This window comes from Quercus suber, unplaced genomic scaffold (assembly GCF_002906115.3).
Source record: "Quercus suber isolate HL8 unplaced genomic scaffold, Cork oak 2.0 scaffold_530, whole genome shotgun sequence".
NCBI lineage: Eukaryota > Viridiplantae > Streptophyta > Magnoliopsida > Fagales > Fagaceae > Quercus > Quercus suber.
The window spans coordinates 381,612-394,877 of NW_027069979.1; the positions used below are offsets into that span (position 1 = coordinate 381,612).

The following is a 13,266-nucleotide window of genomic DNA, read 5'->3' on the forward strand; positions in this document are numbered from 1 at the left end:
ATAATATATATTATCTTCATCAACTCATCCAACTCATTAACATGTGGCCCCTAGCAGCCTTCATGACCAATTTGGGTTATTGGAAAAAAAAAATCAAAAGCACCGAATCGTCCTTTTGGTGACCTGTGCATTGCTGTTTGTCAAAGAGAAATCTCTTCAAAAAAAAAAAAAAAAAAAAAAATCTAGTACCTCTTAAAAAAAAGTACAACTTTTGCCGCAACTCTTCAAATAGCTGATTGTGATTAGTAGAAAAAAATAGTAAATTTATATAAAAGCGACAGATAAACAGTCACATTATTTACCACGTAAGAGATTTGTGGCAAAAATTATGAGTTTATTTATGTGATAGGAACAAATCTAATCTCTTCTCCTTTTTAATCATTTTTCGTTGGTCGTCTAATATTTCATACACAATGAAGTGGGTCCTACCATGAATGGTCTATCCGCAAAAGAAGACATGGAAGATGAGCTAGACCCGTTTGATACACAAACTTAAACATATGTTTTCAGTTTTTAAACAATATTACATGTATTTTCATTCTTTTTCACTCATATATATTTTTAAAAAAACTAAAAACTATTGTTTAAATACAAATACCAAACGGGTCACTGACCTCAAGAACACTATTTTCCACAACAAAATGGAATACAAATCCGTATAGGTCATTGAAAATGAAGTCAGGCTCAGCCAACCCATTTTGACTACGTAGAATAGCAGTCAAGATAAACCATAACCTTCCTATATATATAGGTACATACCATTGTTTTGCACAAACACCCAAAAAAATGAAGCTCTTTTCTTTGATACTTTTCTTAGCTTTCTTGCTTGGAACCTCAGCAGAACAATGTGGATCACAGGCTCGGGGTGCTCTATGTCCAAATAGGCGATGTTGTAGCAGATTTGGATGGTGTGGCAGTACCTCTCAGTACTGTGGAAGTGGTTGCCAGAGCCAGTGTTCTTCTGGTGGTTCTCTACAAATACAACTACAACTAAACTACAACTACATACAACTCCACCCCTACATCTAGTGGTGGTGATGGTGGCGATGCTGGCAGCCTTATCAGTGCGTCTCTTTTGATCAAATGCTTAATATAGGAACCATCCAAGATGTAAAAGTAATGGATTCTACACTTACAATGCTTTCATTGCTGCTGCTCGATCTTTCAATGGCTTTGGCACACTGGTGATGTTACTGCACGTAAAAGAGAGCTTGCGGCTTTCTTAGCTCAAACCTCTCATGAGACCACAGGTTAGTTCCAAAAAATATAAAATAATGTCAGTGGTAAATGCATTCGAAAATGATGTTGTAATTATAACTAATAGACCATTTCAAGTGAAAAATACCTTATCACTAACATTATTGTACTGTTATATCCTATAATAAATAAGTGTATGTTTATTGTCTAGTGTAACTATTTTTACTTAAAAAAATAGTAAGATTGTAAAATACAACTATACATAAAAGTAAATGTGACTACAAAAATTATACCAGACCCGTAGTTTTTGTTTGATTGACTTATTTTAATTGCAAAAGGTGATTATATTTTGTCACTTTTGTGTAGGAGGGGGCAAGTGCACCAGATGGCCATATGCATGGGGATATTGTTTTGTTACGGAAAATAACAAGCAAACTATTGTACCTCAACATCTTGGCCATGTGCTTCTGGAAAACAATATTATAACCGGGGACCTATCCAACTCACTCAGTAAGTTTTTAAAATCATAAATTTGTTAATAAGTTACAGAAGCAATATTTTCTTTTTAAAAATATTGATATGATTTATTATAATTGGTGTATAATAAAGTGGTGTCAGTGATGGACTTAAGTGATATTGATATGATTCAATCACAACAAATCATGTTAACATTGTGAAAAATGTTGTGTTAGATGACTTTTGTAATCAAAGAATTTGACCCTAACTTTGATGGTTCATCAAATTTTATCAGCAACCACAACTATGGGCAAGCAGGTAAAGCCATTGGAGCTGATCTCATAACAATCCAGATCTTGTAGCCACAGACCCCACCATATCGTTCAAGACAGCCATATGGTTTTGGATGACCCCGCAAGCAAACAAGCCATCTAGCCACGATGTCATCACTGGAAATTGGAGACCTTCTTCTTCTGACACTTCAGCAGGTCGAGTGCCAGGTTATGGTGTAATCACCAACATTATCAATGGTGGGATCGAATGTGGCCGTGATATAATGATAATGTGGCTAATAGGATTGGTTTCTATAAGAGGTACTCTGACATATTGGGAGTAGGCTATGGAACACTTAGATTGCTATAATCAAAGGTCTTTTGCCTAAATAGCTCTGGTCCAGAGCAAGAAAATGGTCAGCCAGTACAATAAGGCGGCCATATAAATGTATGATCATGAACTGGAGATTTTCTTATTCAATGAGAAATCTCTAAATTATACATAAATAAAGAAGAATTATATAAAGTTGGGTTATGGTAATACATACTTCATCTAATAAATCATATACTCATTTGGGTATGCACATGGCATTCGTTCTCATCTAAGGAGTATATGCTTAAAACGTAAAACAAATCTAAGAGCTATATATTTCAGTATCACCCCCAAAAAAAATGTTTATATTGGAGGGCACTTTTTTACAGGGCTGACTCTAGTCTTTGATATTACTTAGGCTACTGTCTAAGGCTTTTGGTAGAAAAGATCCAAAGTTGTATGTAAATAATTGGTTTTAGGTCTTACCCCAAAAAAAAATTAGAAGAATATAGATGGGCTATATATATGTACTGGATCCGCAACCCAAAGAAGCCACCAAAAATTGCGGGTCGATAGATATTTAATCCAATTGAAAATTTAAATTGTTTCACAAACAATAAAATGTTAAGTGCATCCAGTAATCATTTACCATAAATTTTTCCTATTGGTTTGTGTCTTCAATTTTGGTAAACTAAATTGTAATCTAAAATGTATTAATGAGACAACTGGATTGGAGGAAAATTGCATTGAAATAGCAAAAGAATCCCAGGGCCAAAGAGAGCCTTAGGAAACCCTAAAGTGGCATTTGGTACAGGGGAATCCACATTACTCCTGGCATCCAGATTCCTAGGAATGTGATTCCTAGGAATGTGATTCCTAGGAATGTAGCTATTCTATGTTTGGTTTATTGAGAATTTCTTTAAGATTCCTAGGAATGTGAGATGATAGTGTTTGGTTTATTCCCAGGAATTTTCAATGAATTATTTATTTTTCCATTCTATCCTTAGATTTAAATGTGAGATACCAAGTCTTTTAAAAAATTTATTCCTCTAAATAAATAATGAAAAACAAAATATAAACTATTAATTAGCAACACATTCATTAAAACTGTAGTCTAACATTTCAACAAAATAACTATTTAAATTCTCAAATGCTTTAGCCTCTTGCTACAAGGTAATAGTTAAACAGCTAATAGTTAAAAATCTTTAGCCTCTTGCTACAGTGTACAGCCATAATTAGGGATGGCAATTTTTACCCAGCCCGCGGGTACCCGGCCCGGCCGACCCTAATGGGCCGGGTTTTACCGGTCCGATTATAAATAGGGTCGGGTATGGGTTTAAAAAAAACCCGAAGCGGGTTGGGTCGGGTCCGGGTTTTTTAAAAAACCCGAGACCCGACCCGAAACCGGGCCCGAAACCCGGCCCGGTAAAACCCGGTTAAGTGAAATGACTTAAATACCCTCATATATATAACCTAAAATTTCTTACCCTAATGCTCATTTCTTCTGCACTCACTCCTAAGCACAGCAGCCTCCCTACACTCTCTCCCTCTCAATCCGACACAGCGTCACTCCACCGTGAACCCAGACGGCTGACCTCCTCACCACCAATCACAACACCACCGTCAGCCCCTACACAGCTGTCGCCGTTTTTCTTCGCCAAGTCGGAGCTGTCATCTCTTTTCTTCAGCAAATCGGAGCAAATCGAGCATCAGCCTTCAGCCTTCAGCTCGAGGTATGCTCTTCAGCAATCGGAGCATCAGTTAATCTTTTCTTCTATTTTTTAACTTTCTTTCTGTACCATTAATCTTCAGTCTCTCTCTCTCTGTGTATTTTTTTTTATTTTTTAATTTCTTTTGCTCATTGTTTGGTACAGAGGAACTTTGAGCTGAGTTGAGTTGATTTTGTTTCGGTGAAGGACTTGTTTGACTTTGTATAGTTAGTGTTAGCTTGTATGATGGGAATGTTGGTAGCGTGGTTTTATTGTTGAAGAAGAGAAAAAAAGAAAAAAGAAAAAGGGTTGTGTGTATAGCTGCTGGTAGAAATCAAATCCTATTTATGTTGATCAGTGTTCCTTCTTTTATCTATGTGAAAATTGAAAACTGGTTCTCTGATTGTTTGTATTTGCTATTCACGCTATGAGTAAATTTTGTTGGTTTTTGAGTTAACTGAGATTGGCTTTTGACTAAATTGTGCAATGTGCATATATGCATGTATTATTGTATACGCATATGGATATGGTTGCGGTTACATCAACCTATCTAACCAAACATCCAACTCTTGACAGTTTGTAATGATGATTTTTGTCAAAGTGGTTGTAGTAGTAGCAGGAGTACGCAACTATCAATTCAAGTTAGTTACTCACAGCAATTACAATTCATCTCTTTCTCTCTATGTTTTGGATATGGATGTGTGTCTGTGTAGACAACACAAGGACTGTTTTGTTGCTCGTCGTTACACCCTGTGATTGCTGGTAGCTGAACCTTTGGCTTCAAATGTCATTTTCTTTTTCCACATGAGGTTTGAATTTTATGGTATGGTATTGTGAGAATGAGATTAATTCTGGATTTGGTTTTGGTGTATCTGGCTGTGATTTCATTTTTTTTTTTTTGGCTTCATTCGTCAATTCATTTTGAAATCGATTTGATATGACAGATCTTGATTTTGTTGTGAATATGGAATTTTGACTTTGACCGAATTGGAATCCGACTTGAATTGAATTGGAGCATTTGGTTAGAGTTTAAAATGCAGTATTTGTGATGCTAGGTGTTATTCTATCATTGATGCAACAGGGGAAAAAATTCAATTGTTTTCATCTAAATGCTGGCTATTAGAAATTTAGAAGTATAGAATTTTAGTGGGCTGGAATGATTGTTGCCTTAACCTCATAGTTCATATGGTTGCTGAAATAGATAAACAAAATTTATTACTTGGTGTGTGTGTGATGGGGTACTACACATACCTGAGGAATAGTAAGGTGCTCAAGGAGCTTTGAACACCATATTGGGGAAAAAACAAAAAAATTCTGGACATATTTACAAGCATAATTTAGTGATGTTATGATAGGACATAAATTGATTAGCCATTCCGGTTGTCTCTTAATAAATTTCAGGGTGGTGCATCTAGTTTGGGATAAGTTGTTTGTGGCATTATATATTATGAGTTTGTTAAATATTGTTTGGTGTGATGACAATTGTAATGAATATTGTTTTTGTGTTTGTTGGGAATGCAGAGCCTAAAACGGAGATGGAAGACACAAACACAAACAATTAGCTCTTCCTCGCCAAGTGGCTCTCCTTTGCAACTATGCGGTCTCCTTCACCATTTTCACGATCACCCTCGCATTGTCGCCTGGCAGCTCACCCTCAGGATACCATCACCTTTATGCCCATTAAACACCAGTAAATGTTTGAATTTGTTGTTAATCATGTTAATTTGTGAGTTATGTAATTATGAATTTGTGCCTATTAATTATTGAGTATGTGTAATAATAAATTTGTAATATTTTTTGAAGATATTTCTCTTTGACAAACAGCAATGCATGGGAAACAGAAAAGTTTGATTCATGGGAAATAGAAATGGGAAATAGAAAAGGTTGATTCATGGGAAATAGAAAAGGTTGATTCGGTGCTTCTGATTTTTTTGCCAATAACCAAACTTGGGTCATGAGGCTACTAGGGGATTTTGACATCCTGTACCCGGCATATATGCCGGGTACAAGATACACCGCCTCTTGCTAAGGGGCCACGTGTTAATGAGTTATAAAGCAATCCTATTAGCCACATTATCATTATATCCACGGCCACATTCGATCCCACCATTGATAATGTTGGTGATTACACCATAACCTTGCACTCGACCAGCTGAAGTGTCAGAAGAAGGTCTCCAATTTCTAGTGATGACATCGTGGCTAGATGGTTTGTTTCCTTGTGCGGTCATCCAAAACAATATGGCTGTCTTGAATGATATGATGGGGTTTGTGGCTACAAGATCTGGATCGTTTAAGAGATTGACTCCAATGGCTTTTCCCGCTTGATCGTAGTTGTAGTTGCTGACATGTCAATTAAATGATCAAAGTCAAGATCAAAGTTTTTGATTTGTGTATCATAGTAATACTATTGACACATATTTTTCCCAATTGTTGACATATATACTTGTTGTGACATGACCAATATCAATTTCATCTAATTCCCCCATTAACATGAGTTTTATTATGTACCAATCACAACAAATCATATCAACCATATTTGTGAAAGTTTGTATTAAAATTAAATTGCATTCTTAACTTATAATTGAAAAAAATTGTATTATGTTAAAGACTTATTAAGTAAGTTGGATAGGTCCTAGACCATAATATTGATCTCCGGATTGCCTGTTAACTTTCCTAACAAAGCAATATCCCCATGCATATGGTCCATCAGTAGACCACCCTCCTACACAAAATATAATCATCTTTTGCAATTAAAATTAAGCCAATCCCACAAATTAAAACAAACAACTAGTATTCGATAACAAAAAACTTTACCAATTAAGCTAACTGGAAAGCCGAGATGATTACCTCACTTACCTTGGTAAGACAACCTCATTATCATAACTTATGTATGTTTTTATATATTAGTAAAAGTTACAGCCTATCATTCTTTTCTTTTTTTTGTACAAGATAGAAATTCTACTCTAGCTTAATTTAAGTGCATATGTGTGTTATGCTCCCTCTTAGAGACTTAAACCCTGACTCTTGCCCCACACATCCCACAAGCACTTATACTTGTGGAGTTACTAACGCACTAAAGATGTGCGGTGGTACAGCCTAGTATTCTTAATTATATGAAAAATATGCGATACCAAACAGATACTTGAATATTATATTATATTGGAGATACTTATTACAATAATGGCATGTTTGTTCTTCTCATTTTGTAAAACTATAAGTCTTTGAGTAATTCTAGGGACACAATATTTGTTGTAATTAGAGTAATTATTGGGACAATAGTTGTGACTAATTGAAACACCTTGTTAGGTCCTTAATACAACTTCAAATAGAAATAAAAGGACAAAATTGGCAAATGCTCTTTTCGAGCAAAATAAGCAGCATTTTGTCCCATTTCCTAAACTAATTAGGGAAATGCCCCTTTTTTGAAACTCGATTTGCTCAAAATCAAGTTAAGCCCTATAGTAGCGTTTTTAAGGAGCCTATAGTGACGTTTTAAGGATCTATAGTGGCGTTTTGGAACTCAAGCTCCATGAACTCAAGTTATAGGTAAAAATAAAATAAAATAAAAAATTATCTATAACTCGAGTTCATGGAGCTCAAGTTCCAAAACGCCACTATAGGCTCCTTAAAACACCACTATACGGCTTCAGAAATTTTTTTTTTTTTTTAACTCGATTTTGAGAAAATCAAGTTTCAAAAGAATGACATTTTCCTAATTAGTTTGAAAAATAGAGTAAAATGCTACTTATTTTGCCCAAAAAGAGCATGTGCCAATTTTGTCCAGTACGGAAACTAAGTAAATAACCTGTGGTGTCATGAGAGGTTTGACCAAAGAAAGCCACAAGCTCCCTTTTACGTGTAGTAATATCACCAGTTGTGCCAAAGGCACTGAAAGATTGGGCAGCAGTTATGAAGCATTGTAAGTGTAGAATCCATTACTGCATCCTTGATCGTTTCGATGTTTAAGCATACTTTCAAAAAGAGATGAGCTGATGAGGCTGCTAACATCGCCATTACAACCAAGCAAGAAGAAAGCTAAGAAAAGTATCAAAGTAAAGAGCTTCTTCTTTTTCTTTTTCTTTTTTCTTTTCTTTTTTTTTTTTTTTTTTTTGCTTTGAGAATGTGTGTTCAAAACAATGGTGTGTATGTAACTATATATAGGAAAGTGTTATGGGTTCAACTGGACTATACTATTCTAGCAGGACAAAATGGATTGGTTAAGCCTGACTCCATCTTCATCGACCCAATTTCTAGTCCAATTCTTTGTGGAAAATCGTGTTGTTGAGGTTAGGCTGTATTCCATGTCTTGTTTTGTGGATGGACCATCGAGGGCAGGACCCACTTCATCGTGGCTGAAATATTATACTAGGGAAAAATGATGAAAAAAGATGTTTGGATTTCTAGATGATGGTTAATTTCATGACATTTTTTTTCTTTTTTGGTCAAATGTTGAGTTTTAATTTTGTGATGTACAAAAGGTATTGAGGGCTAAATTCAAAAGACAAGCTCGGTAGTGTGAAATTGGAATTCTTGGTCATGCGAGCACATCCTCGGTCATCCAAGCTCTAGGCAAAAAATCTCGGTAAACTCTCAATCGACCAAAATCCTAGAGAAAATGGGCAAATACCCCTTTCAAAAAAAAAAATCCAGCATTTTGCCCCCTTTCCCAAACTAATTAGGGAAATACCCATCTTTTGAAACTCAATTTTCTTAAAATCGAGTTATAAAAAAAAAAAAAAAAATTCTGAAGCCTTATAGCAGCGTTTTTAAAGAGCCTATATTGACGTCTTAAGGACCTATAATGGCATTTTGTAAATAAATTTCCATAAAGTCGAGTTACATGCAAATTTTTTTTCTTTTTTTTACATATAACTCGGCTTCATGGAGGTCGAGTTACAAAACGCCACTATAGGTCCTTAAAATGTCACTATAAGTTCCTTAAAAATGCCGCTATAGGGTTTAACTCGATTTTGAAAAAATTGATTTTCAAAAGAAGGGCATTTTCCTAATTAGTTTAAGAAAGAAGGCAAAATGCTGGATTGTTTTTTTAAAAAGAGCAAAGGCCAATTTTTTCCCAAAAATCCTGCTACAAAATATTTTGAGATTTGCTCCAATTGTCTTTCTAGCGACAAACTCTAGCCCAATACCTTACATAAATATATGCAAATTAACCCTAAACTCTAGAGAAGGAAGACAGCAGCAAAAAATAAAATAAAATAAAATAAAATAAAAAATCTTTGAACTCAATATTCTTGTCTTCCAACCCTCTCCAATTGTGAAATCATTGGGAGGAGAATTCACCACCCAACACAAGATCTACACCTGTGTTGTTGGAAATCATAGAGACTAACACTACCAAAAAAAAAAACTTTTGTGGCCACGTTTTACAAACACGGCCTTAGGTCCAAAAAACGCGGCCATAAGACGATTTGGCCAGCTAGCAATTTTGTATACAAAAATCAATTTTGCTGTCAGCTAGCAATCGACTTGTGATGTTGGATTACTTTAAAGATAGGTTGGGTCAATAGTTGCAGCAAGGGTGTAGAGGTTGAATATAGTGTTAAGTTACTTGTACAGGAGAACTTATAAGTCAAGTTATATCGCAACTTTTTCATAGTGGATTTGCCGAACTAAGCTAGGTCTTACTGTTGGGTTTTCACTTCGTGAACAATTTCTCATCTTGTGAGGATAATTATTCTAGTTGTGATTGTTTTATCCATATTACACTTATAACCGCCTAATTAACAACTTGAACTTGATATTGATTAATTTTTTAAAATCAATAGTAAGTTGTGCGTGTACGGGGTTTAAACATGAAATTTTTAAAGAGAAGGGGTTAAGAGGTAAGAAATTGTCCTCTTGGGTTGAGAATAGGAGCGTAGCTACCATATAGCTTGGGGGCATCCCCCCCCCCCCCCAAAAAAATTCCAATTACTTCCTTAATAATAAATAATTCCTTAAAAAAGTTTTTAGCAATTTGTTCTGTAGTTATAGAAATAAGTTATATTTTTTTTTCTCTCTATTTAAATTTTTATTGTAAAATTGACTCTTACATTTGAGAAAGTTTTGGATCATTTGTGGTTTTGAAGACTTCATTGGTTCTATTGTAATTTTTTTGTTCACCTTGATAGACAATTTGGTAATTTTACACTCAAAATGAAAATTTTAAGTGATTCTATTTGAAGATGCATAATATTAAATGAATTTTAGTCTAAAAGATATTGTCACTACTCATAACTTAATAAGAGATAATAAGCTATTTTTTTATATATAAGTAAATGTTTAGTATCAAACTAGACAACTTTTTTAAATTCACTATTTTTTTTTAAATATCAATTCTAAAAAATAAGCTTATATGTGTGTGCGCGCACATGTGCATGCATGCATGCATACAGGTATTGACTACTATCTTTGTATTATAACTCCACCTCTCAAGCAAAAATTCTTGGCTCCACCCTTAATTGAGATCGTAAAAGATTGATCATTTTTTTTTAAGATTATCTAATGATGAATTAGAGGTCATATAGTTGACCAGCCAAACGGACATCCACAAAATTAAAGAAATCTCAAAATGACATTGGCGATCAGTGTGATATCAGCCTAGTTGCTCCAATGCCTAAGTTAATGAAGTGTTTATGAGTGTAAGAGATCACTTTCATACTTGTTTTAAATTTCAATTCTTCTATATATAAACCTCTCTCATTAGGGATTTCCTTGATTTTGGTTCTTCCATAAATAACCTAGTTGCTAATGAGGGATCTAAGAGCATTCACATCAGCTTCAGCCTTCAGCAAAATTTTAGAGTGAAATATGGGTCCATAAAAATCAACTTATAGAAACCCACAAACCATAAGCTTCACGCCAAAAAACCCACAAACCCATAGAAATCAACTTTCAAACACCCAAATCCACCACGCCAGATCACAACATCTACCACCTCCGCCAAATCGAGACAAAACTAGCACTGCCACCACCGATTTATGCTGATTGGTGCATGAAGGAAAGATGGAGAAAGAAGAGAGAAAGAGAGAAAAAATAAGAGTCAAGAGAGAGAGAGAGAGAGAGAGAGAGAATTATAAATCTAGTAGCGAGGAATTGTATCTCGCTGGATGTGGCGAGGTAGAGTTGAAAGTTAAATTTTTTTGGTAGTGTGTTGGGACTGATGTGTGAGTTTTTTTTTTAAGTCTTTAATTATATATTTGCTGAAATATTATTTTAGAGATATATTAGAACATATTAGCCCAATGTAATAGGCCCAAGCCCACTCCTATTTGTACTAGTAGTCTAGGGTTTAGTCGCCTATATATACTCATGTTAAGGTTCATTGTAACACAGGTTATTGTACTACACTCTTACATAATAAAGATGTAGCCCTTAAGGGATTTCTCAATGGATGTAGGCTGACAAGGCTGAACCACGTAATCCTTGTGTTCTGGTGTTCCATAATCTGTACTTTTCCTTCCGCATCTACTCTAGCATATACAACATGGTATAACACATCGCATTGCTAATATATTTAACATGGCATCATAGTCAAACTTCATTATTGGCATCAAACAAACATCTCTACACAACAAAAAAGATTCATACATGCATAGTAGAGATTCACAGTGCCCCTGCTTAACTTCAAATATAGACTCCACGGTATCATGCAACTGCTATGGCTCACTACTATGTCAAGATTCTCAGGCCTAAGCAATTCGTGCCTCTCCCTTTCATATTTGTGCAAGTCAAGGCTTCGCCTAATGAAACCAACCATACGGACGTGCTCCACGGCCTTTCTAGACCAAAACCCAGGAAACTAGTCTCCACAAGGATCTGCACCCGCCGACCAAGATTCCAGCACTCACTCCACATGTCACCATAGATTCGTCACTCCTAGATTGTCTTTTGGACACACTCACCACTATAAAGGCCTTGTCCTCTGCCAGTCTACGTAGCTCGAGAATCTAACCCTCATACGACAATACACGTGCCCTCACGCGCCTCCCAAAATTTTGGTCTCGACTCCACATGCCAGTGGATAACGCACGTGCTGATGAAGCGTGCCTATGTCATCAATGACATCATCAAAAGCCACATCAACCCTAGCTACTTCAGTAGCCACGTAGCTCGCCATGCCAGTAATGTCACCTCGTCAGTACTACGTCACCTAGCTAATCGTTGACCCGGACCGACCCGACCCAGATCTAACCCATGAGCACTAACTATTGACTTTGACTTTTGCGTTGACTTTTGACCCAAAGTTAAAATTTTCAAAAAGGTCTATCTTACTAGTTTTTCGCGTAGATTCCAATTTTAGACTCCATTTCTTCGTTTGAAGCTCCTAAATTGGTCAATTGGCACATTCTTCATTGTGGTTTCTTCAAGGCATCTCCAAGTGATCTTCTCATGCTTATCCAACCTCAATCCTTCATCGAACTTCCACCTTGAGTTTGAGAGAGGGTGTTAGAAATATATTAGAACATATTAGCCTAATGTAATAGGCCCAAGCTCACTCCTACTTGTATTAGTAGTCTACGGTTTAGTCGTCTTTATATACTCATGTTATAGTTCATTGTAACACAGGTTATTGTACTACACTCTTACATAATAAAAATGTAGCACTTAAGGAATTCCTCCGTGGATGTAGGCCAACAAGTCTGAACCACGTAATCCTTATGTTCTGGTGTTCATATTCTATGCTTCCCCTTCCACATCCACTCTAACATATACAACATGTTATAACACATCGCATTACTAATATAGTTAACATATTAAAATAGTTATGGCTAAGATTTTTTTAATTTGTAATCTTCTATCCCTATAACGGGGGTAAAAGTCCGGATTGAAAGTTCAAATAGTGTATAAAACACTATGAACGTTTAGACCTCCAATTTACAAATTACCAATTCAAGCTTAATATCAAATAATGTACGTGCGAAAAATGAACATAAGCATATAACAGAATTGATAAACAATTTAAACCAAATAAAATCACATCCACAGCAGAAATTAAATGGCAAAGATAAAGGGAAGAGAGATGCAAACACAAGGACAACATAACGATGTGTTATCGAAGAGGAAACCAAAGCCTTTAGCGTAAAACCTCTCCACCGTCCTCCAAGCGGTCAATAATTCACTAAAGAATGAAATTGGGATACATTAATAGCAGAAGACCCTCCAAGCCTAATCTACCCAGTGTACCTAAGCCCTCTAAGCTTCTTGCTCTAACAAGGTTATGCCGAACCTTTGTCTTCTTTAGCTTACCGGATTCCGCTATAGCCCATAGCATCAACCAATATCCATTGGTCCCTTCGTAACTGCTTCTCAAAGCACC

At 35.7% G+C, this 13,266-nt stretch overlaps 1 protein-coding gene and 1 pseudogene across 1 annotated transcript; one reads left to right on the forward strand and one right to left on the reverse strand.

The window, feature by feature from the left end:
- Positions 1 to 748: 748 nt before the first annotated feature.
- Positions 749 to 2,466, forward strand: LOC112033200 (endochitinase). The gene is given in 10 exon segments (XM_065763908.1): positions 749 to 995; positions 997 to 1,089; positions 1,091 to 1,176; positions 1,179 to 1,254; positions 1,583 to 1,629; positions 1,632 to 1,707; positions 1,949 to 1,995; positions 1,998 to 2,204; positions 2,207 to 2,276; positions 2,278 to 2,466. Coding segments are annotated over 10 exon segments (948 nt in total). The 5' UTR covers positions 749 to 786; the 3' UTR covers positions 2,315 to 2,466.
- A 3,529-nt stretch (positions 2,467 to 5,995) lies between these two features.
- Positions 5,996 to 12,066, reverse strand: LOC112030972 (inactive chitinase-like protein 1; annotated as a pseudogene).
- Positions 12,067 to 13,266: the final 1,200 nt, after the last annotated feature.